The following is a 24,109-nucleotide window of genomic DNA, read 5'->3' as shown; positions in this document are numbered from 1 at the left end:
TTAACTGACTGAGCCACTCTGGCATATTCCCATTCCATTTTCAAAATGTAAAAAAGCAAAACACAACCAAACAGTAACAACAACAACACCCAAAAAAAAACAATAAACCTAGGTTGATTCTTTTTTAAAAGAACATAGACTTTAGGACATTAGATTGCTAAATTCTGGAGAAATAAGCAGATGTCCAGCACTTGTACCAAAAGTGCCATTTCTGCAGGCAAGACAGACAGCACCAATTAATCAGGCTGGCAGACAGCACCAATCAACCCAAAAAATGGGGACATCCTCTTCCACTGAGCAGATAGATATTCAAAATCCTTCTCAATATCATGCTCCAGGCAGCCACTAGGAATCGATTCGTCTTGACAAAGAAGCTGAAACATCTTTGCCATCCCAGATCTCAAGCATGACCTCCAGAAATTCCTGAAACCATTGGAAATGACTCAGAATATTTCCCTCAGGGAGTCAGTTCCTGCTGAATCTTATTCTTTCCTGCTAACCTGCCTCCACCACTCTTCTGGTTCCAGAGGGATTTGGAGTCCTTCTAGCCCATCCTCCCTCCTTTTTATAGAAAAAGAAACTAAAACCCCAGAGATTAAAAGACTTCTCAAGGTCACAGGATGAGTTTGCATCAAAGTCATGGTGGCTGAAATATGGTGGCTGAGAGAGGAGGTTCTGGAATTGGACAGGCCTGGGTGGAAATTCTCCTTTGCATCTCACCAGCTGGGGGATCTTATCTCCCTGAGAGTGCCAGTTTCTTCATCTACAAGACGGGACTGTTTGCAATGCCTAGCTCACAGGTTTGGGAGAGTCCAATGAACTAACAACATGGAAAGCGCTTAGCACAGTGTCTGACACCTAATAATAGCTTGGTGAATGTGGTCATGATTGTGGGAGCCGTTCTGATTGCCCCCCAAAGAGCCTAAATCCCAAAAAGGCAAAGAGCCAAAGGGCTAGCATTGTTTCCTTTTCAAGACACTTCAAGAAGCTTATTAAACACTCAGGCTGTTTCCAACCCCTCAGTGGAGTAGGTGAGTTCTCAGATCTTAGGGCCTGCTTGGGAGCCTCTGATACCAGGCTGCTGGGAACATCTCGTGAGATCACGTTTGGGATGAAAATGTGCAGCTCATAGTAGGTGTGCAATAAATGGAGCAGTGATTTCTCAACAGAGGGATGGATTCAAACATTAGGAGAACCACTGCTCTCCAGTGCAAAGGGGCGGAAGGGGGGAAGAAAGCTCAAGTTTTGGCACCAGATAAACCTACTTTCAGCTCTGCCTCTGCCAGTTTCTACCTATGTGACCCTGGGTGAGTCATTTCGCCTCCATGGCCCTATCTGCAAAATGACTTCAGTAAATTCAACACGTAAGCTTGGGGAGAAAATCAAATGAGGCAATAAATGTAGAAGGAAGGCAAGCAATAGTAAGAGTACTCTAAGTGGTCATGGTAACACCAACAGTTAATTTTTATTGATCCTGACGGGTGTCATTTGCTGTCCTACATGCTTTACACGGACTGAATTATAAAGTGCTGCTGTTAATAATTATGATGATTAAGCAACTTAACAAAGACCAATCTGACCTTATTCTGCAGGACTCAAGGCCCCCACCCCAGGGGCAGAGACCTGGACGGACCCAGTATCCAATCCCCTCTCCCTGGGCAGGCGGAGACGTGTTTGAAATAAAGTTTATTGAAGTTTCTGTCGGTATTTACATATGATACACGGCAAATAACAGAGCCAGGGCCCCCCACCCCACCCCACCCCTTCCCCACCCTCAAGCCCCCCTCCCCCCAGCCTCGTTAAAAATCGCTGCGTAAGGACAAGTTAACTGCTGCGGTCCCCCCCTCCCCCCTCCCACCTAAGATGCAAACTAAAAGCCCCCGTCCCTCCCCTGCCCCCCTCCCCCCACCCCGGGGGCCTTTCCGGTTCCGTGTACAGCACTGTGCTACCTCACCCCCTCTGCCCTAATCAGGGGGAGGGCGAGTTTCCGGTGATCTTCCCCCCAAAATCTGTCCCAGGGGGCGGACGGACCCTTGAAAGAGGCCAGAGTTGGGGGTCTGAGATGGGAAGAGGGACCTCAATGAGGGGGAGTGCCAGAAAATGGAAGACTTCGAGGTTTGGGGGGTTTCGACCCCCGCTACTACCTCTCCCTCCCCCGACGGGGCCTCGAGGGGGAAAAGGCCGGCACAGGTGTGGAAATGGCACGGAGGACTTTCCTCCACCCTAGGGTCTCCATCCCTGTCGCGGGTGTGCGGGGCTAGATGCACCTAGGGGCTTTGGATGAGCGGGTAGAAAGGAGGAAGAGGAAAAAGAGAAGAAGCCCAGGGCAGCTGAGAGAGGAAGGACATCCTTCCGACGGCTCCCCTCAAAGGCAGGTGACCTTCAGAAGGCCAAGAGCCCAGCCGGCGAGGAAGAATGGGGCCTCCCGGGGAAGCAGAGAAGTGTGTGTGTGTGTGTGTGTGTGTGGTGGGGACACCAGGTTAAACCATGCCCGGGCCTCCAGCCCCTCACCCCACTCTGCAGCTGCGGACGCAGCAAGAACACTGTCCGCTGCACCCGAGGGCCCCCAGGCTCCGGAGAGGAGACTGGGCGGAGGAGAGACGTCGGGGCCGAGGGGAGAAGAGAACGGTTTGGCATTCCAGGCGGCTGCCGAACCTACTCTCCAGCCCGGAGCTCCCGCGGCGAGAGGGGAGGCCGTGGGGCGCAGCGTGGGAGCCCCCGGGCGCGGGGTGCGCACGGTGGGGAGGTCCGCCGCCCCGGATCCGCAGGGGAGGGGCTGTCTGCGAGGGACCGGACCGCGGAGGTCGAAAGGCCCGGAGGGGGGGAGGAGCCCTTGGAAAGTAGGAGGGGCTAGGGCGAGGGGCGGGGCCACAGGGAGGGGCGGGGCTAAAGCTTGCGAGGCATCCTCCAGTCGGGATGGAGAAGCCCCGAGGGAGGGAGCCCGGCTGGGGGCCCGGAGGCCCCTGAGGAGGAGGAGGAGGAGGAGGAGGAGGAGGGGAGGAGGAGGAGGTGGAGGCGCTCCGAGGAGGGGCTGGCCTCAGCAGGGCGAGGTGGAGATGTGCAGGTGGTCCGGGTACTTGATGGCGGGAGGGTAGTTCTGCGTCATCTGGATGGAGACATCGCTGGAGATGTCGGAGGGGCTGCGGCCCCGGCGCCACGCCTCGGGCTGCAGAAACTGGCCCGAGTAGTCGGAGCAGTCGCTGAGACGCGGGCGGTAGAAGGCCGGGTGCGGGCGGTACATCTCCTCCTCTGCGTAGCGCTTGGTGAACAAGTACACCGACATCACGCCAGCCCCCTGTGGCAACGCAGGATCAGAGTCCCAGAGGCTGGCTCGAGCTCCCAAGGACGCCCAAGGCTCCAGACCCCCAGCCCCTCCTCTCTCAGACCCGGGAGTCCAGGCTATCAGCTCCTCCCCACACCCAGGACCCCGAAGTTGGGAGCTCCCAGACCGCTCCTCCAGGACCCAGAGGTGAGGCCCTCGACTACCACCTATCTCTAAAACCCGGAGTCTACACCGCCCAATTTCCTCTAACTCCTGGATCCAGGAATGAGACCCCTCCCCATTCATGTCTGGGCCCCACAGACATCACCTCTTTGAGTAGGAAGGATGAAGCAGCGAAGGCAAAAGACCACCCGTAGCGATAGTGGAAATACTGCTCAGAACTGCTGGGCCTGTTCATGACCTCATCATTGATGCTGGAAATGTAGAGAACCAAGCCCACCACCAAGGAGAGGCCTGGAGAGCAGAGGGTGCCCTTGATCCGTTAGCACTGGGTCCCTCTTGCCAGTCCCAGTCCCTCCCCCATTTCACAGCCATCCCCTCCCCTCTCCTCTCTGCTAGGTCCTGAACTAAATTCCATTTTTTGAAGCCCCTTGCGTGCTGAGCCTTGGCTGGGTGTAGAGACCCCAGAGATGAATCCACTTCCTCTGTTTTCCCCCCTTCCCTAATCTCCAGTTGGGGAGTCCACAGTGTAATTGGGGAAGGCAAATATGGACATTGGTCATTAGTCACATACATGGTGATATGTGCAGTAAGGAAAGTAGTAGCACAGTTCCAGAAGAGGCACCAACCCACCTAGGGGAGAGGCAGGGACAGGGACAGGGGGAGGCGCAGGGGCAGGGGAAGTCAAGGAAAGCTCCCTGGAAGAATGGCCTTCACCCAGGTCCTATAGGATGAGACCTGAGGAGAAGAGTACACAGTTATACCACCACAGGCAGAGGGAACAGCATGGTCGAAGGGTTGGACAGGGAGCACTGAACTGATCCATCTATATAGCCAAAATATGGGCCACAGCCACAAAACAGGTGCCCAGAGAAAGGGGCAGAGACTCAGCCATGATGGGCCTCAAATGCCAAGGGCACTAAGGAGCCATTGAAGGTCTGGAGCAGAGGAAGGACAGGGTCAGATTGGAGTGTTAGAAGAACACTTGGGGGGATCCCTGGGTGGCGCAGCGGTTTGGCGCCTGCCTTTGGCCCAGGGCGCGATCCTGGAGACCCGGGATCGAATCCCACATCAGGCTCCCGGTGCATGGAGCCTGCTTCTCCCTCCGCCTGTGTCTCTGCCTCTCTCTCTCTCTCTCTGTGACTATCATAAATAAATAAAAAATTAAAAAAAAAATTTAGAAGAACACTTGGGGAATGGTGGATTCTGGGAAGAGATTGGAGGGAGAGACTAGTTGTGATCCTCCAGGGGGAAAAGGATGAGGCCTGAGTTGAGACTAATAATAACAGCAACAACATCAATAATAATATTAAAAATAATAATAGCAAAAAAAAAAAAATAATAATAATAATAGCAACTGCTTATACAGGTCTAGTCCTGTGCCAGGCACTGTTCTCAGGGTTGTATATGCATCAACTTATTCAAACCTCCCAATGATCCTTCCACATAGGTACCATTTTTATAAACTGACAGTTGAGGGAGCAGAGCCATTGGAGAAGGGGGATAGGAGACGTCTGATTTGAGAAACTTTAAGAGGCAAATATCACTTCCTCAAGATGAGCTTCTTTTAAACAGTTAAGCCATGTCAAGTGTGGCTTAAGGAGGTTATGAGGTCCCCTACCCTACATCAATCTAAGTCATCCTTATCAGCATCTTCCCCCAGAATCCTAGAAATACACATATGTGTGCCCATCACACCCAGAATAAATCTAAATTCCTTCCGCTGCCTACCACAGGGGTCAGCAAACTATGGCCCATGGGCTCCATCCAGCCCACCTCCTCTGTTTGTAATGGCCTACTAGCTAAGAAAGGCGTTTACACAATTAAATTGTTGAAAAAAATTAAAAGAAGAATGATATTTTGTGGCATGTAAAAAGTATATGAATTTCATTTGGCAGCTCCTCCAAGTGTTAAAGATAGAATTACCACATGACCCAGCGATTCCACTGCTAGGTATCTCTACCCAAGAGAATAGGAAACATATGTTCACACAAAAACTTTGCATGAATGTTTGTAGCAGCATTTTTCATAATAGCCGAAAAGTGGAAACAACCCAAGTGTCTATCAACTAAATGGATAAACAAAATGTGGTATAGCCGTATAAAGGAATATTATTCAGCCAAAAAAAGGAATGAAATACTGATTTATACTGCCACATGGATGAACTTGGAAAATAAGCTAACAGAAAGAAGGCAGATACATACTGTACGATTCCATTTATATGCCATGTCGAAAATAGGCAAATCCATAGAGAGAGAAAAGTAGATTAGTGGTTGCCAAGGAGTGGGGTGGAAAAGGGAGATTCCCACTGGCTGTCGTTAAAGGGTATGAGGTTTCTTTCGGGGGTGATGAAAATGTTGCAGAATCAGGTAATGGGGTTGACTGCACAGCCTTGCAAATATACTAAAACCACTGAATTATATGAATTTTATGTTTTGTAATTTATAATATCTCAGTTTAAAAAGCACATGGATTCCTGATGTCAGGGTCTATAAATAAAATGTTATGGGCATCTAGCCACACCCCTTTGCTACTGTGTAGCCGACACCTGCAGTGGCAAGGTTCGAGAGTTGTGGCAGAAACTGTATAGCTGGTAAAGCTGAAAATGTTAATTATCTGGCCTTTTACAGAAAAACTTTGCCTACCTCTGGACTGCAATGCCTATGCAGTCTGAGCCCCACCAGATTCATCCCTGGTCAGTTTCTCCTTACTCTCTCTACTTAGATCACCCTTCCTCACCTTCCCTGAGCACCTCAAGCTTACTTCTGCCCCAGGGCCTTTGCTTCTGCTGTTCCCTCCAACTACAATGCTTTTCTTCCAGATTTCTCCATGTCTCTAACTTCATTTATATCTCTCCTCCTTTGTCTCTCCTTTAGAAAGGATTCCTTGGGATCCCTGGGTGGCGCAGCGGTTTGGCGCCTGCCTTTGGCCCAGGGCGCGATCCTGGAGACCCGGGATCGAATCCCACGTCAGGCTCCCGGTGCATGGAGCCTGCTTCTCCCTCTGCCTGTGTCTCTGCCCCTCTCTCTCTCTCTCTCTCTGTGACTATCATAAATAAATAAAAATTAAAAAAAAAATGTTTAGAAAGGATTCCTTGTTTATCTTATTATTTTTTTAAAGATTTATTTATTTATTCATCAGAGACACAGAGAGAGAGGCAGAGACATACGAAGAAAGAGAAGCAGGCTTCCTGTGGGGACTGTAATGTGGGACTCGATCCCAGAACCCTGGGGTCACAACCTGAGCCTAAGGCAGACACTCAACCACTGAGCCACCCGAGCCACCCAGGTGCCCCTGAGCTCCTTGTTCAAAAAGAAAAAATGTGAGGGCGTCTGGGTGGCTCAGTTAGTGAAGGGGTCAACTCTTAATTTTGGCTCAGGGTCCCGGGATCAAGCCTTGCCTCAGTCTCGCATTCAGCAGAAAGTCTACTTGAGGATTTTTTCTCTCCCTCTCCCTCTGCCCCTTCTTCTTCATGCTCCCCTCCCCCAAGTCTCTCTCTCTCTCTCTTAAACAAATAAATAAATCTTTAGAATAAGAAAACTGGGGGATCCCTGGGTGGCACAGCGGTTTGGCGCTGCCTGCAGTCCAGGGTGTGATCTTGGAGACCCTGGATCAAGTCCCACGTCTCTCTCTATGTCTATCACAAATAAATAAATAAATAAATCTCTTTTTAAAAATGATTTTATTTATTCATAGATATGCAGAGAGAGAGAGGCAGAGACACAGGCGGAGGGAGAAGCAGGCTCCATGCAGGGAGCCCGACGTGGGACTCGATCCAGGGTCTCCAGGATCGCACCCTGGGCCAAAGGCAGGCGCTCAACCGCTGCACCACCAGGGCTGCCCTAAATAAATAAATCTTAAAAAGAGAAGAAAAGGAAGAAGAAGAAGAAAGAAGAAGAAGAAGAAGAAGAAGAAGAAGAAGAAGAAGAAGAAGAAGAAGGAGAAGAAGAAGAAGAAGAAAACTGCTGATGGAAATTGTGAAGAGATATGATTTCTCATTGATCGGGTCATCAAAAGTTAAAAAGCTTCACATCATATTCTTTTGGTGAGGCTGGGGAAACAGCAGCTCTTATGCGTTGCTGATGAGGATAAAAATGGTCCAGCCCCTGGCTGAATCTAACAAAACCACACATGTATCTGTCCTTTAGCTACACAATCTCATTCATTAGAATTTAAAACCCTGAAGCTGTCTGTCCAACCACACAAAAGCACACAGGCGCGTGTTAATTCACCGCATTACCGGTAACTGCAAAATATTGGAAATGACCTACATGAACTTACATAGAGGATTAGTGGGATAAACTGTAAAACATCACAGAACAGAGTCCTGTGCCACTGTGAAATAAGAATGAGGAAGTTCTCCATGAACTGGTATGGAGTTCAATGATAGTTCCAGACTATATCACTAAGTTTTAAAAAAAAAATGCATAGAGGATCCCTGGGTGGCTCAGCGGTTTGGGGCCTGCCTTCAGCCCAGGGCGTGATCCTGGAGACCCAGGATCGAATCCCACATCGGGCTCCGTGCATGGAGCCTGCTTCTCCCTCTGCCTGTGTCTCTGCCTCTCTCTGTGTGTCTCTCACGAATAAATAAATAAAATCTTTTTAAAAAATGCATAGAAGAGTAGGCAGGATGTTAGCTTTTAACCAAAAATAAATAAATAAATAAATAAATAAAATACATATATGCATCTGCTTATTTTTGCAAAAACAGACATAGTAAGGAAAACAGCAAATGAGGCTGATCACCTACAGGAGGTAAGTGAAGACAGGAAGGAACTGGCACTCCTCTGAATACATATATTTTTGCATGATTTAGACAATATTTTATATATTCAAAAGCTAAAATCAACAAGGATGGGGGAAAAACTAAAATTGAATACCAACAAAAATAAATGAAGTAACTTTATATCAGATGAATAATACAACCACAGGAGGGGGTAAAAGTAGTATTCCAAGTAACCTACAAATACAGTATTTTGATTATATATTTCACTCTAAAGACAAAAGATCTGCAAAGAAATCTTGAACTTTACTCAGTAAATTTTGGGGGGGGGAGTGTTTGGAGGTAGTTCTTACTCAGTATGGGGTTGAGTAAATTTGCAAATATACTGATATTTAGGGAGCTGGATTCTGGTTCTGAAAAGAGGAAGAAATGGATAGAATTGGGTAAGATGAAGAAGACCCAGGACATCAGCAAAAACTCCTGTTTTACAAGCACATAATTCCCCAGTTTGTGTCTTGAAACATCCCAGAGACAGTATGTATGACACCCCAGCAGCAATGAGCCAACCTAGCAACCAGCTTTTGGTCTCTGATACCATCTCCCACTAAATTAGAAGCTAGGGCTTCCAAAATAAGTAGATAATTTGAAGCCTGGGGGAGAGGCAGTAAAAGTGTACTTGTGCCACAAAGGGAGGAAAAACTCAAAAAAATGATGGAGACAAATCAAAAAAGGATGCAGGGACTAGTTTGAAGGGGGTTCCTGATAGTCCAACTAAGGACAATTTGAACATTGAAATGAATAATATAAGTAATAGCATGTATTGGGACGCCTGGGTGGCTCAGGTGGGTGGCTGACTCTTGATTCTGGCTCAGGTCATGCTCTCAGGGTCATGGGGTCGAGCCCCAGGGTGGGCTCCATGCTTAGCAGACAGTCTGCTTTTCTCCCTCTCCCTCTGCCCATCCCCTGGCCAGCGCAGATGCCCATCTGCATGCTGCACTGTCTCTAAAATAAATAAATAAATAAATCTTTTTTAAAAAGAGAGAAATGGCATATAATACGCTGAATTTTTAAAAACACAAATCCATACTGACATACATATTCTTTAATAAATAAACAAATAATAAAAGAAAAGAGAAAATTCTTCTTTTTGGTGGTATACATGTAGATGGAACAGCAGATTTAGAAAACCCCATTTTGGAACACTAGGAGTAGTATTAGGATACCGGCCAGTACCATCAGTGGCTGTTAAATCACTGCACGATAGAAACTCCTCCTGGAATATTTATTAATTACAAAGAGATTTTTTTAAAAAGCTTCCTTTTTTGTAAAGGAACCTAACATACTATCTCAAGCAAGTGCCCAGAACTAACATCACCAATAGCAGTGCGGATTGACACCATTACCTCCTCATGCAAGCATGCCACTACTCCATTTATGCAGGGTTCCTGCTGAAAATGTGTAACCTGAATCTACTCCTAAGGTAACTGTGGGCATTTTACTAGATGACTGGCTGCACTCTTCAAAAAAAGTCAACATGAAAGGTATTTCTTTTTTAAAAAGGCACAAGAACTACATAAAAGATAAAAGGCAATGAAAGAGACAGGACAAGGACATACAAAGCATGATCCTAGATTGGACACTGAATGGGGGGAAAGATGACTATAAAAGACAGTATTGGGACAATTGGTGAAATCTGAGTGTGGGCTGTGCTTTAGCTATAATATTGTATCAATGTCAAACTTCCTGAATTTGATTATTGTACTGTGGTTAGAAAAGGGAATGCACTTGTTTTTAGGAGACACTTGCTGAAGCAGGGTGAGGTGTTTGCAACTGATGTTCAAGTAGTCCATGTATTTATGTTTATAAATATCTCAGATACAATAAAGAGATACATATAGAGAGAAAGAAAGCAAATGTGGCAAAATATGAAAATTTGGTCCAGATGAAGCACACATGAGAGTTCACTGTGCTATTTTTGCAAATTTTCTTCAAGTTTACTTTTTTTTCCAAAATAAAAAATTTCAATAAAATAGGTATCCCCAAAACAGGATTTTACCTCCCTAAGGTACCTAAGTATTACCCTGCAAATTACTTATTAATTGGAAAGAAGAAAATGTACCTTTTCAGTGAACAGCCCTGAAGCCCACCACTTTTATCAAGGGTTCAAACTTTGTCCCCCTCCCGGAGAACAACCTGACAGTATTTGCTATGGTACCACCACTGCCCTCTGCATCTGCTTACCAAACCCATTTGACCTGAATTTAATAAAGCCTCTAGTCTAGACAACTTCTGGGTTATAGAGAATTCAAGGAAGGAGGAACAAATCTAGGATGTAGGCATTCCACATGATACCCTGGCCTCCAGTCTTCAAAAGGACAGTGATGTGGGTCAAGCTGGTAACACCTGAATCAGTGGTCATCCTTAACATCTCAAGAAGAGAGACAACCAGGCGTTCTTATGTCTCTGGATGCAATGTGGTAGGATGTCAACAGCACCCCCTATCTATGAAGTATTTTTTGCCAAAAAAAGCAGAAACCAGAAACAAAATCCCACACACCTGGATGGGATTAATGACAGTTTTACAGGAAAACACAGGAATGAATGAATGAAACCACAACACGAGAGCATGGTGGGAAAAGTCAGTAGTGTGGGAATTCTATAAGACAAATGACCAGATTTCTTCAACAAACAAATGGCAAGGAAAAAATAGGAAAGACACTATTAGAGATTAAAAGAGGCTTCAGAGATCTATCAGCTAAGTGCACAAGTGGAATCTGAATCCTGATTTGCAATAAACTAACTATAAAAAAGCATTTATTTATGACACAAGGGGGGAAATTGAACACTGACTAGATATCAAATGATATTAAGTAGCCATTCTTAATTGTGTGGGCATGATGGTGATGTTAAATAACAAAGTACTTATTTCTCAGAGATATACTGAAATATTTGTGCATAAAATGATTTAATGGCTGAGTCTGTCTTAAAATAATGTACTGAAGTGCAGAAGGGAGATACGGCAGCACAACTAAAAAAAGATTCGCCATATGTTGATAACTACTGAAACTGAGGGAAGGATACATGGGATTTCATTTATTTATACTATTCTTTCTATATTTTTATAATGAAATACATTTTAGAAGTCAGTGTTGTAAAAAAAATAGTGGGGAACTAGAGTAAAAGAAACATGAACTAAATGCTGTGTGTGAAACAAGAATGAATCCCAATTTGGGGGGGGGGGAGCTATAAAAGGCATTCTTGAAACAATGGGACAGTTTGCAAATGGAATAGGTTATACTATGGAATTCCTGTAAAATTTCTTGGTGTGGTAATGGTGTTGTGGTAGAGGAACATCCTTCCTCTTAAGAGATGCATACTACAGTGTTTACAGACAATCTATCATGATGCCTGTGACGTACTGTGAAATCGTAAAATCCCAAAAAAGGGGGGGGGGTTGTGGGGAGACTATGGCAAAAAAAAAAAATCACCAAAATGCAGGATTTAGGTGGAGGAATGTATACCAGTGCTCATTGCACTCTGCTATCAGTTTCAAAATTTTCATTAGAAACTGGAATGATTGAGAAAAAATAGTGGCCCCCCATCACTCTCCTTCCCCTCAACCTGCTTTACTTTTTTCTGTAACTCTTATCATTCCTTAACATGTAATCTGTATCTGTGACTCTTCCCATCATACATTTCCCCCACCAGGATAAAAGAACTAGCCTACCTTGTTCCCTCTTGAACCCCTACCATCTAGCACAAGATCCAGGACATAATAAACACCAGTTGAATAGATAAGTATACTTACCAAGCAACTGGAGCTTCTTGAAAAGCTCATTAGTTGCTTCTCCTTTTTGAACCCCCCCTCTTTTTTTAAAAAAAAGATTTTATTTTATTTATTCATGAGAGGCACAGAGAGAGAGAGAGAGAGAGGCAGAGACACAGGCAGAGGGAGAAGCAGGCTCCACGCTGGGAACCCAACGTGGGACTAGATCCCGGGTCTCCAGGATCACACCCTGGGCCAAAGGTGGTGCTAAACCTCTGAGCCACCCAGGCTGCCCTTGAACCCCCTTCTAAATCCCACCATTCCTCCATTTCCTCAAAGAATCAACCTTTCATTGCTCTGAACTTCTGTGGCACTTTGAATTTCTAGTATTCCATAATTTGGATATTCAAAAGAGGGCCCACAAAATGTTACATAGTTGGAATCATCTGAGATAGGTGTAGAAAGATGAGTAGGCTTAAAGAAAAGAGATAGCAAAGGGCAAAGGAATCTCAAAATCCACACTCACTCAGGTACCCTAGTCAAATGCAGGGGAGTCATCCTGATTTTATTCTCTCTCATCCAGCAAAGATGCTCAATCATCAAGTCATGTCTATTTTACTTCTTGTATCTCTCATAAATCAAATCCCCTTCTTGCAATCAAAGTCCTCTGACCCTGTTAAGGCTTATTGTCTATGTTTGTACCATTCCCCTTAAATCCTCATCTCCCTGCTTTAGATCCTGGTTCTTTCTAAAACCCACACAAACTCTATCCTCCTGTTGTTGAAACTCTCCCTTAGCACCCTACTGTCCAGACGAGGTTTTCAGTTCTTCAGCCTGACATTCCAGACTGTGATCTGATTCCTGCTAACCACCCAACCTCACCTTTAGGCTCCATGTTTCACATTACAGTGCTAAGGCAAGTCAGGAGTAAGGATGGATAAGGAAACAAATATTTCCAAAGACAAAGAATCTTTTGCTGTTCCCTTTTGCTTTTGTTTTGTTTTCAGTAATTGGAAATCATGTAAAAATGATAGCAAGGAGCACCTGGGTGGCTCAGTTGGTTAAGCATCTGCCTTCAGCTCAGGTCATGATCCTGGGGTCCTAGGTCCAAGCCGTGAGTCAGGCTCCCTGCTCAGCAGGCAGCTGGCTTCTCTCTCTCCCTCTACCCTTCCCACTGCTTGTGCTCTCTCTCTCTCTCAAATAAATAAATGAGGGATGCCTGGGTGACTCAGAGGTTGGACACTTGCTTTCGGCCCAGGGCATGATCCTGGGGTCCTGGGATTGAGGCCCACATCAGGCTTCCTGTAAGGAGCCTGCTTCTGCCTCTGCCTATGTCTCTGCCTCTCTCTTTGAGTCTGTGTCTCTCATGAATAAATAAATAAATATTTAAAGAATAAATAAATAAATAAATATATAATAAAATTTTTAAAGATAGCAAAAGGTTGTCTTCTGCTCAGGGTGTGATCCCGGGATCCGAGATCAAGTCGCATATCGGGCTCCTTGTAGGAAGCCTGCTTCTCCCTCTGCCTGTGTTTCTGCCTCTCTGTGTGTGTCTCTCATAAATAAATAAACAAGATATTTAAAAAATAGCAAAAGGTAAGTTATTCTTGTCATCTGTCTACTTCCTAGACATTTAATAGAGGCACTCTGGTTATCCAAAAACAATAGTCTTTTCCCCTTTATCTCCCTTCCTCTTTCTCTTCTTCCTTTCCCCTTTCCTTTCTCTGTAGTCCAACTCCCACTCCCTCTCCCTCCTCACCCCACATCTGTTTCAAGATTGCTCGGTAGGCAAGAATCACCTACATTCCAAGCTGGATAGAAATAACTGGGCCTTAGAACAATAGGGTTTCAGGACCATGGAGAGCTGCACGTGCCTCTACCTGTCTCAGCAGCTTTCTAGGGCATTAACACATGCTGTGAATTCCACCTCCATACAAGGCACTATTCTTTCTTCACTCTAAAAAGCCTCCCTCACTCACCCTTTCAACTTCATCTACTCAGATGTCACCTCCTCTTGGAAGCCCTCCCGGGTCATTCCCCCCCCCTTGCCACCACCCTACTGTGCCAAGCTAATGCATCTTCCCTTTCCCAAAATGCCCTAAGTTGTCCTTATTATTCCTCTCTTATACAAATATTTCAATGTGTACTTTGTACCAGCAACTCATCTAGGCTCTGCAGACAAAAATGAGAGCATGCTTGTAAAGGCCCATGTATTTTGTAGTTTACATTCTAGTAAGAGACAGAAAATGCGTAAGATGATGATAGCTATGAAACAAATATAAAGTATGCAATGTTAATAGTATAGTGGGGACAAGGCAACATTACATACTGTTGTCAGAGAAGGAAACTCTGAAGAGAGAAAGTTGAAGCCCTTTGAGTATCAGGAGGAAGAGACTTCAAGCAGGGAGGGCTATTGAGTATAATGTCCTCATGTGGGGCTGAAATGAGCATTTTCAAGGAATAGCAGGAGGCCACTCTGGCTGAGGTTGTAAGCCATGGGGACAGTGTTAGTGGGTTAGGAAATGAGGTCAGAGATCTGAGCAGTAGCCAAATCACAGAAAACCTTGTAGACTAGCATGGAGACTTTGGATGTACTCTATGTGCAAATGGGAATCCACTGAGCATGGAAGGGAATGAAGCAGGTGTGTATTTTTGATTGACAGGAAATTGAGGTTGTTTTGTAATTGACTGGATATAAGCTCCCACTTAGGATTCAGCTACATCTTTAGTGCTCAGTGCAGGGCCTGGCATGTAGGATGTCTGTGTAAATGCTTGATGAGCAAATGGATGAGCATATGTATAGAACATGTTGAGGATCAAGGGTTAGCATGGGCTTTGTATGGGAAGCATGCTTCTTGGGATCCCTGGGTGGCGCAGCGGTTTGGCGCCTGCCTTTGGCCCAGGGCGCGATCCTGGAGTCCCGGGATCAAGTCCCACGTCGGGCTCCCGGCATGGAGCCCGCTTCTTCCTCCTCCTCTGTCTCTGCCTCTCTCTCAATCTCTGTGTCTATCATGAATAAATAAATAAATAAATCTTTAAAAAAAAAAAAAAAAAAGGAAGCATGCTTCTTATGGCCTGGATTCTTCCAGGAATGAAAATCAATTATCATTCCAGCCTCCTCCCTGCTTCTCTCACCAACCATATCCAGTCAGTCATCTGGTTCCATTGATTGTTCTGTCGATATCCTTCTCTGTCAAAGCCATCCACTTGACTTTATCTTTCCATCACCAGCCCCAGCTCAAGCACCAGCTGCTCTTGCCCAGACCACTGCATAAGCTTCTTCCTTGGTTTGCCCATTTCCCATGTTTCCTGCTAGTCCATCCGTGAAGGATGCTTATGACCCTTTCCCTCCTCTGCCCCAACCCTCCCCCTGCTTTCTCCAGAATTGAATGCCAATGTCACTATTCACCAGCCCTTAGGCAACTCCTGTCTCTCTCTCCAAGTCTTGGGACATGAAGTAGTTGGACCAAATTATTCTGTTCCCAGATCTAAGATGCTTCACCTTCCCTCTCCTTTTAAATCCCCTCATGTTTATGATTTTTTAAAAGATTTTATTTATTTATTCATGACAGAGAGAGAGAGAGAGAGAGAGAGAGGCAGAGACACAGGCAGAGGGAGAAGCAGGCTCCATGCAGGGAGCCTGACATGGGACTCGATCTGAGGTCTCCAGGATCACACCCCAGGCTGAAAGCGGCACTAAACCGCTGGGCCACCAGGGCTGCCCTATGATTTTTTTTTCCCAGCTCAAGACTTAAACTCACAACCCTGAGATCAAGACCTGAGCTGAGGTGGCTCAGTCAGTTGAATGTCTGCCTTGGGCTCAGGTCATGATCCCAGGCTCCTGGGATCCAGCCCCACATCGAGCTCCAGGCTAAGTGGGGGGCGGGGAGGGGGTCTGCTTCTCCCTCTTCCTCTCCTCCTGCTCATGCTCTCTCTCTCACTCACTCACTTACTCACTCATTCTCTCTCTCAAGTAAGTAAATAAAATCTTAAAAAAAAAAAGACCTGAGCTGAGATCAAGAGTTGGATGCTCAACCTACTAAGCTACCCATGCACCACCGTTTTTATGATTTTTTAAAGTTTTTCATTTTTTACTTATTGTCCTATTTTTTAAAGTAATCTCTATGCCTAATGTGGGGCTCAAACTCACAACTCTGAGATCAAGAGTCACATGCTCTACCACCTGAGCCAACCAGGCATCCCATTTTTGTGTGATTTTCAATTGTGGTGGGGCAGTATAGTGCCACGGTGAAAGCCTCAGTGGGAATTCTGCTTCACCTTTGGAAAAACTTCACCCCTGGGTCCTTCTATTTCCTCAGCTGGGGAATGACAGTAACAATGACATCTGACTTATGAGGTAAAGAAAGAAAAATAACTTAATTTGCATAAAGCACTTAGAACGTCCCCAAACCGTGGCACTCCATCAAGTGCTTATTATTCTGGCTGTTGCTGTCACTACTACTATGTATGTACATATATTTGTATTTAGCAGGCACTGGGTCAGCCCTCCACATCTATGATGGAGATCAGAGGTCAGCAAACTACCATTTGCCCCAGCACCTGTTTCTATCTGGTTTTCCAACAAAGCATGGTTTTTACATTTTTAAATGGTGTGAGGAGTGGGAGAGGGGGAGGAAGGCACAAAAGAAGAGTATTTCATTGCTCACAAAAGTTACATACAATTCAAATTTCAGGGTCCATAGAATATCACTGGGACACAGCCACACTCACTGCTTCACCTCTGGTTGCTTTGGCACTACAACCCTACGGCTCACAAAACCTGAAATATGTACTAGTTGGCCCTAGACAGGTTTGCCACTCTTTGACCAAGATTTGTCCTCTTGACAACTTCACAGAGGAAGGCTGTAGCCGATGCAGTGAAGGGAAAGAACTTGAACCCAGGTCTTCCTAGGTTCACAGCAACATGAATTGTCAGCCACCACACCCCACAACCTTGAAAGCACACGATTGGACTCCTTGAGGTGGGGCACACAGGCCATGTCTGCCATGTCTGTAACGTGAACTCGACAAAGGGAAGTGGAGTTCAATCCCCCACAAATTACTCTATTGTTACATCACAAGCCTGACCTCCAGCCCTGACAGCACCATTGATCCTCAGCCTGACCTTGGGAAGTCAGGTTCTGGGGCACTGCAGGAGCATGAGTGCGGGTGTTGTGAGGAAAACACCGTCTGTGTGCACCACCCCTCTACCACTCAGCTGTGCAGCTCCTGGTGTAAGCAGCAAACAATGGGATTTTCTTTCTAGTGGTCTGGGTGGATTGAATAAGATCTCCATGCTTCCTACCCTTGTCCCACTTTCTCTCTCTCTCTAGGCCACTATTTTTCTGTATGAAAAATGATGAGACCTTTCTGCTCTGACGCTCCGGGATGGTGATATTCTACACGTCTTATTTTAGCTCAGTGTCTGGCTCTGCATGCCGTGATTCAAGTTTACAGGGAGGTTGCACCCTGGTTTCTCTGGAAAAGGTCTCATCAGGTTAGGTTGGAGGCATGGGGGAGGTTTAGCTGAGTGAGGAACAGCGATGAGACTGGAGATTGTCAAAGATCCATCTTTAACTCTTTGCATAGCCAACTCTGAAGACGGATCCGAGTGCAGGCCCCAGGGGACAGAATGGAAATGAGACATCAGCGGGGTTTGTTCATAAAATTATCCACAGAATGATAAGAATTAGAATGGAGTTTAACAAAATGATGTTGAATTAATTTGAACTGGGTTGCAGAATGGAGTCAGAAGGGACCAGTGTTAGTCGGACTGGATTGCTGAGTGAAATGTGTCAGGGCTGGGTTGACCTGGCCTGACCTGACTGGAGAGGGAATGAACTGGACCAGACAGTGCTGACATTGGAGGTGGGTAACATCTGAGAAAGAACTCTGCTCTGGAGCTCATGACACTCGGTCCCCCAGCACCAGTTCATGCTGCTGTCTTGGGCAACTCCCTGCACCACTATGGGCCTGGGTGCCCCCATTTTATCGAGTGCTAATAATAACTCCATGACAGAGATGTTAAGGGAAGGGTGTGAGATCACACATACAAAAGAGCCTCGTATCTCAAAAGAAAAAAAATAAGAAACAAAAACAAATACTGAGAAGTAGCTAATGACAGGCATGGTGATGTATTGATGGTGAAGTATACACCTGCGACTCACATTGAACTGCATAAAGAAATAATGATAAGGCGGATTGATGGCTACGCAGAAATATAGACAGATTGACAGATAGTCTAGTCATAAGGTAATGGTTGACACTAAGTGGTGAGTACCTGGGTGCTCACTCCAAAATTCTTTCCTCTTTTCTGTTTGAAAATTTTCAAATAAAATTTTGCACAGAAAATAAAGAGGGTGCCTGGGTGGCTCAGTCAATTAAGCCTCTGCCTTCAGCTCAGGTCATGATCCCAGGGTCCTGGGATGGAGCCTGGCTTCTGGCTCCCGGCTCAGTGGGGAGTCTGCTTCTCCCACTGCCCCTCTTCCTGCTCCTGCTCCCTCTCCCTCTCTCTCTCAAATAAATCAATAAAATCATAAAAAGAAAAGAAAGAGCCTTGTTATATGTTAACTGCTAAAATATCAGGAGCAGTTAAAAAACAGCCTCTGGGGGTGAACGGCGAGTATGAGTCCCAACTCTCCCTCGTTGCACCAACCTGAGCTAATGACTTCAGGTCTCTGAGAGTGTTTCTCTGTTTGTACAATGAGGCTATTAATAGCATTTCCCTCACGGGGTTGTCCTGAGTATTAGGACAGAGCCTGGTACCTAATCAGCACCCACGACTGGGTCTTCCCAACAAGCTGTGAAATGGGTGCTGCTATCTCCATTTCACAGAGAAAGAAAGTGGGGCTCAGAGAGGCTCTGCAACCCTGCTAGGATCACACAGCAAGGAAGTAACTTTCTTAATGGAGGAGGGAACCACAGGTTCCTGGAACCAAAAACCAAAAACCAAAAAAAAAAAAAAAGGGCCTTAAGTCCTTTCCTCGGGCTCACCAGATAGGATGAAGAAGATGCCAGAAACGAAGGCCAGAATGGTCCTCTGAGGGCGGATGTGGCCGATGTTACTGATGACGAAGGCCGTGAACACCAGGAAGAGACTGACCATGGGGAACGGAGTGGCCGTGCGCACCGTCTCTGAGGGAGGGATAAAGGGTGAAACAAGGGGTGAAGGTGTACCCTGGGGAAGATGACGCCTCCCCATTCCCCTGGACCCTCCCTTTATGCAGCTCCTCCCCTTTCTGATACTTCCATTGCTGACCCCACCCCTTCACCCAGGCCACACCCTTTTGGTTCGACCCCGCCCCATTCCTGTGGACTCCACCCATTGCCCCGCCCGCTTCATCAACCTGGCTCGCCCTCTTTACCCCACCTCTGCCTTCCTTCTGGCCTCCACCTCTTCCCTCCCACCCCCCTCCCTTTCTGGGGGCTGCCCTTCCACCCAGGCCTCTCCCCTAGTTCCTGCCCCCTTTTGTCTAGGCCCCCAGCTCCCCCTCACTCAGAATATTCTCCGTGTTTTCCGTCACCAAGTTGATCTCTGGTTCAAGGAAATATTCCGAGGCCACACAGCGACCCTTCTCCCGGCCTGGGGGTAAGGCAAGAAGGCAAAGCTGGATGAGAGGTTCCTGAGCTCTGGAGAGGCAGTGAGGGGCAGGTGGTACAGTAGGGAGACCTCGGGATGGGTACATGAGGCTTCATCCAGGGGTTCCCGTCTATACAGGGGGTCACAGAAGGGGCTGCACAGGAGGTCTGGGAGCTCCCCTCTCGAGCTCCCCTGAAGACCCGTGGTTGGAGGACACGGCTGGAACCCGGGTCCCCATGAGGAGGGGCAATAGGCCAGGACTCCTGAATCCCTAAAGAGGATTGGGGGGGGGGGATTCCTAGAAGGGTCTCCGCGGTCACTGGGGGGCATGAATTTTTTATCCTGCCCATTCAACACCAGAACTGGGTAGGGGACAAGCTCTGATGCTAGACTATTGCTTCTAGATGGGGACTCGCAAGGGATTAGGAATTTGGGGATCCTGTGAGCATCGCGACTCTTGGATCTGGAAATAAAGGGCTAGGAATCAGGTCTCCAGGTAGAAATTTGCGTCTCCAGGAGAGAAACAGGATCAGTTTCTGGGTTTCTGGAACCTAAGAGTTGGGACTATGGATAAGGACTCTTGGGTCCCGGGCAAAGCAGGGACAGTTGAATGGAGGACAGGTGGGGTCTGTACCTGCGAAGAAGCAGACTCGCCAGAGGCCAGCGTGCAGTGCCATCTTGACCTCCGTGGTCTGGTTCTGTGGCAACACCGTTCCCTCCTCCATGTACAGCCAGTAATCAGTGCTGACTGCGATGCCCACGAGCAGCAGGCCACACGCACCAAACACGCTGCTTAGCAGGGTCAGGGCGCGGCTGCTGCAGTGACTCATTCTCAGCGGCGGGGGGCGCCCTGCGGGGCCTGAGACACAGAAAGCCGCTGCCTTGGAGAGCCATGATGGGACTAACTAGAGTCCCCAACCCCATGCAGTCACCAGGGACACTGAATCCAAGCCAGAGACACAATTTCTCAAACTGAAACTTCTCAACTGACATTTGTGCCCTAGCCCATGACCCCATTTCTGGATTTGGACCGGTGACATCAACAGTTGACCTCCAACCCCAGGATTGGTCTTCCCAAGCCTGACACTTGTGTTCTGCTCTGGGTCCTGATGACAGATTCCACACTAGATCCCTGACCCCAGGATAAGATTTCCAACTATCACCTACAGCCTAGATCTAGAGATGAAACCTTAGCTCCAACCATGTGTCTGGACCTACGTCCCAAATATCCTGACTGCCTAGAAACTCAACTTCCATATTCTCAAAGTCAGAACCAGGCCCTCTAACCCTCCCATTATGCCCTGACCAGAGACCTTCACCTTGAACCAGCCCTCACCAGAATCCTTAACCTTGAACCTAAGCTCAGAAACTATTACACGGATCAGGCATTTCAACACTAGAATCAGGCTATCCCCCCAATCCTGTCTTCTGGCACCCTGGCCAGAAGACTTTGGACTTTGCTAAATAATTACCAGAAATCTCCCAGGTGGGTCACTAACCAGAACCCTAACTAAGGGTCCTACTAACCAAGGACCCACTAACCAAGACCTGAGTAGAGGTCCCCATCTAAGTTTAAACCCTTGGACTCTTATCTTGACCTTTAACACCCAATTCTAATACCAGGACCATGACCCATCACCTTCTAACTTAGATCCTGTGACTTGACCTTGATTTGGTACCCCAATCTGAGATCATGGCCCACGACTCAGCTCTAAGATTCCAGAATTCTAATCCCCCCACCATCTGAGATCCAGGCAGGCCCAAGACCCTGGGATGTTGGAACTCCATCTCAGACTACTGGATCCCAGAACCCTGGGACCCCGAGACCTAGAGCCTGTATTTTGCGAGAGACTCCAGAATGTCAAAACCAAGATCTGGGACCCCCTTCCCCTCCAACTCAGCACCCTAACCAGAGTACTCTAGACCATCCTTGAAACTAGGGATCAGTGCTCTGAACCTTAAAATCCCAAATCGGGAAGTCCAGGATTTCCATCTCTTTCATGTGCCATCACAATATCCCTAAATTCCCTCCCAGAGATTCTGGACTCCAATTTCCATGCTAGGACTTCCAATTACAGACCGTCTTTAACACCTAGCCTGGAACTCTGACCTCTCTAACCCTGGGCCCTCAAAACAAGAGATCCCCAGTTCATAGCTCTGGCCTTCCAAATTCCAAGCAGGGATCTAGAGATTCGAACTAGGGAGCTACTAATGTCTTATCTACCACCCTTGCTCCCCAACCCCATAACTTTTCCATAAACCACAAAATCCCATGATTTGGGGGACTCAACTTGGGATCCCCCATCCTATCTCAGCCAAAGACCTCTCTACATCCCTGAATACCAGCAATCCCCATCATCTTTTTTTTTCACCATAAAGGTTAAGACCCTAAACATTGCCCAACAATGCAGCCAAGACTTGAGACCCGCCTTTCTCTAATCAGAATTCTTGGAGCCTTTAAAACTGCCCCAGGCCAGGATCTTGGAGTCAGACAACTTTCATCATCCCAGACCCCCGATGCACACGCACACACACCTCAGCGTCCAGAGCCCCCATCCCGCCAGGCCCCACCCCCAGCCTCCTGGAGGAGTCAGGAATCCGAGTCTGGCAGAGCTCTGACCAGCTTTTCCTCCCATCCCCCGTCCCAAGGCTCCAGGGCTTGACCGCCAGCTGCCGGCTCCTTTTCCAGCCCGCCCAGCTCGGAAACAAGCATCAAAACCCCCGTCACCCTGACTGCCTGAGTCCCAGGTAGCTGACCTCAGCTCCCCCCACCGCCCCACCATGGCTCCTTGGACTCCCAGCTGGGACCTTGTCCATGGACACCCTTCTCACTTGCCCTTTGAACACCAACCCCCCGCCCCCTTTGCCCCCCCCCCCCCCCCCCCCCCGTTTCTTGGCTCCAATTCCGCCCCACTCCAAATGGCCCGCCCGGATCTCCTCTTTCTCCTCCAGCCCTTCCTCCTTTGGGACCCTCCCCCAGGCCTGGAGCCACCTTCTTCTCCCTCTGATGGATTCAGGCATTCGGATCCCGGGGGTGCCATTCGCCAAGCCCCAAGTCCAAACTCCGTCTCCCTCCGATCTCCTGGGGAACGTATTCCTCGTTTCTGGGGACCCCTTCTCAGACACATCCTGCCCTCCCCGGGCCTGGGCCTTCCCCGCTTCATCCGGGATCGCCTCCCCCAAGGACCTGGCCTGCACCCTCCTCAGAGCCCACGGTCCCTAAGACTCGGACATTCAGAGTAGAGTTGCCCCACTCCAGGACCCTAAGACCCGGTGCTCCTGGATTCCCTAGGCCCAAAGCCCCCCACCCCTCCATTGCCTCCCGAACTCAGGCGTCCTGACCGCCAGAATCCCACATTCCGGGGCCACTCGGGCTCCTCCTAGCCCCCACCCCCGGCTCCCCGCCACCTCCGGGGGAGCCCCCACTCCTTCCAAGACCCTCCCCTCTCGCTCACCTCGCTCAGGGCTGGGCGCACGCTCCGGGCCGCGGGCCCCGCAGCCGCATGACCGGCTCCGCGGCTTCCCCCGGCCGCCACCGCCGCCACCGGGGTCGCCGGTGCCCGCGCCCCCCGCCCCCGCCCCGGAGCCCGGCGTCCCGGCCCCCTCCCGGCCTCCCACCCCCCACCCCCCGCGCCCGCGGCCTCACTCGGCGGACGGCGCCGGGAGCTGGGACCGGCGGCCGCTCATTGGCTACTGCGGAGGAGGGGAGGGGCGGGAAGGGAGGGGGAGGCTGCAGGGAGGGAGGGAGACGGGCCTTGAGAATGGGGGAGGCAGGGAGGGAAGGAGAATAGAAACAGAGGCAGAGAGCCCGAGAGGGGCAGGGGCACACCGAGAGGCCGAGAGCCCGAGCGGAGGAGCTCAAGTCCCACCGAGACCTCGAGGCTGAGAAATTCTGAGACTCGCAGGTCTGGAGACTGGGGGACCCACAGAGCTGGCCTAAGAGAGACAGAGAGAGAAGGAGAGGCAGAGATCAAGTCTAAGACCCCCGCTGCCCTCGGGCTCAGAGCTTCTGGGGCTCTGGAAGTGGACAGGTCCGAGAGACAGAGACAGAGAGAGACAGGGAGACGCTCAGAGGCCCCGGGCCGAGAGATGCTGAGACCCAGAGACCTTGAGCCAGCGAAAGAGACAGACGAGAGAGAAAGAGACCCTGTGAAGGAGAGAGAGCAGGGGCAATCCTGGGGCTCCCCTGATGCGGACTGGGGCTCTGGGAAGGCCTGGGGCGGAGCCTGGGGTCTGGGCGGCTGGAGGAGGCGGGAAGGGGCGTCCCGGGCCGGGGTCCCCGGAGCAGCAGGCGGGCGCAGAGCGGAGCCGGGTCCTGCAGCCGCCGCGGAGCCGGGAGCCGGGCCAGCCACCCCCCACCGCCGTGATGTCAGCGGGGCCACTCTTAAAGGGGCAGGCCGCCCGCCGAGGGTCGGAGCGGGGGCTGGGGGCCGCGGGCAGAGCATGGGGGTACTGCCGCGGTGCTGGGGGAGCCACGGGGAGCCCCAACATCCAACTGGACCGAGTACCGGAAACCCAAGAGCCTGCAGAGACGAAGAGACGCCAGGGCTCCCCGAGGGAGCCTACGAAGCTTTGGGGCTCAGTCCCCTCCAGACACAG

The 24,109-nt window shown here is 48.7% G+C and overlaps 1 protein-coding gene across 1 annotated transcript; it reads right to left on the bottom strand.

The window, feature by feature from the left end:
• Window positions 1-1,445: 1,445 nt before the first annotated feature.
• CACNG7 (calcium voltage-gated channel auxiliary subunit gamma 7) lies at window positions 1,446-23,183 on the bottom strand. Its single transcript, XM_041738287.1, has 6 exons — window positions 22,966-23,183; window positions 20,145-20,369; window positions 19,427-19,513; window positions 18,925-19,065; window positions 3,591-3,736; window positions 1,446-3,295 (listed from the first exon to the last, which is right to left on the bottom strand). Exons 2-6 carry the CDS (start codon window positions 20,338-20,340, stop codon window positions 3,038-3,040), a joined length of 828 nt encoding a protein of 275 aa, XP_041594221.1. The 5' UTR covers window positions 20,341-20,369; window positions 22,966-23,183; the 3' UTR covers window positions 1,446-3,037.
• Between the last annotated feature and the right edge of the window lie 926 nt (window positions 23,184-24,109).

Source organism: Vulpes lagopus, chromosome 2 (genome assembly GCF_018345385.1).
Source record: "Vulpes lagopus strain Blue_001 chromosome 2, ASM1834538v1, whole genome shotgun sequence".
NCBI classification, from domain to species: domain Eukaryota; kingdom Metazoa; phylum Chordata; class Mammalia; order Carnivora; family Canidae; genus Vulpes; species Vulpes lagopus.
Note: the sequence above shows the minus strand (reverse complement) of the source record. Positions and strands in the feature narration are given on the sequence as shown.

Coding starts and splice junctions, on each gene's coding strand:
- CACNG7 (XM_041738287.1), bottom strand. CDS start 20,340: ATGAGTCACTGCAGCAGCCGCGCCCTGACCCTGCTAAGCAGCGTGTTT. Junction 19,514..20,144: donor GCGAGTCTGCTTCTTCGCAG/GTACAGACCCCA, acceptor CCTTACCCCCAG/GCCGGGAGAAGGGTCGCTGT. Junction 19,066..19,426: donor AAACACGGAGAATATTCTGA/GTGAGGGGGAGC, acceptor TCCCTCCCTCAG/AGACGGTGCGCACGGCCACT.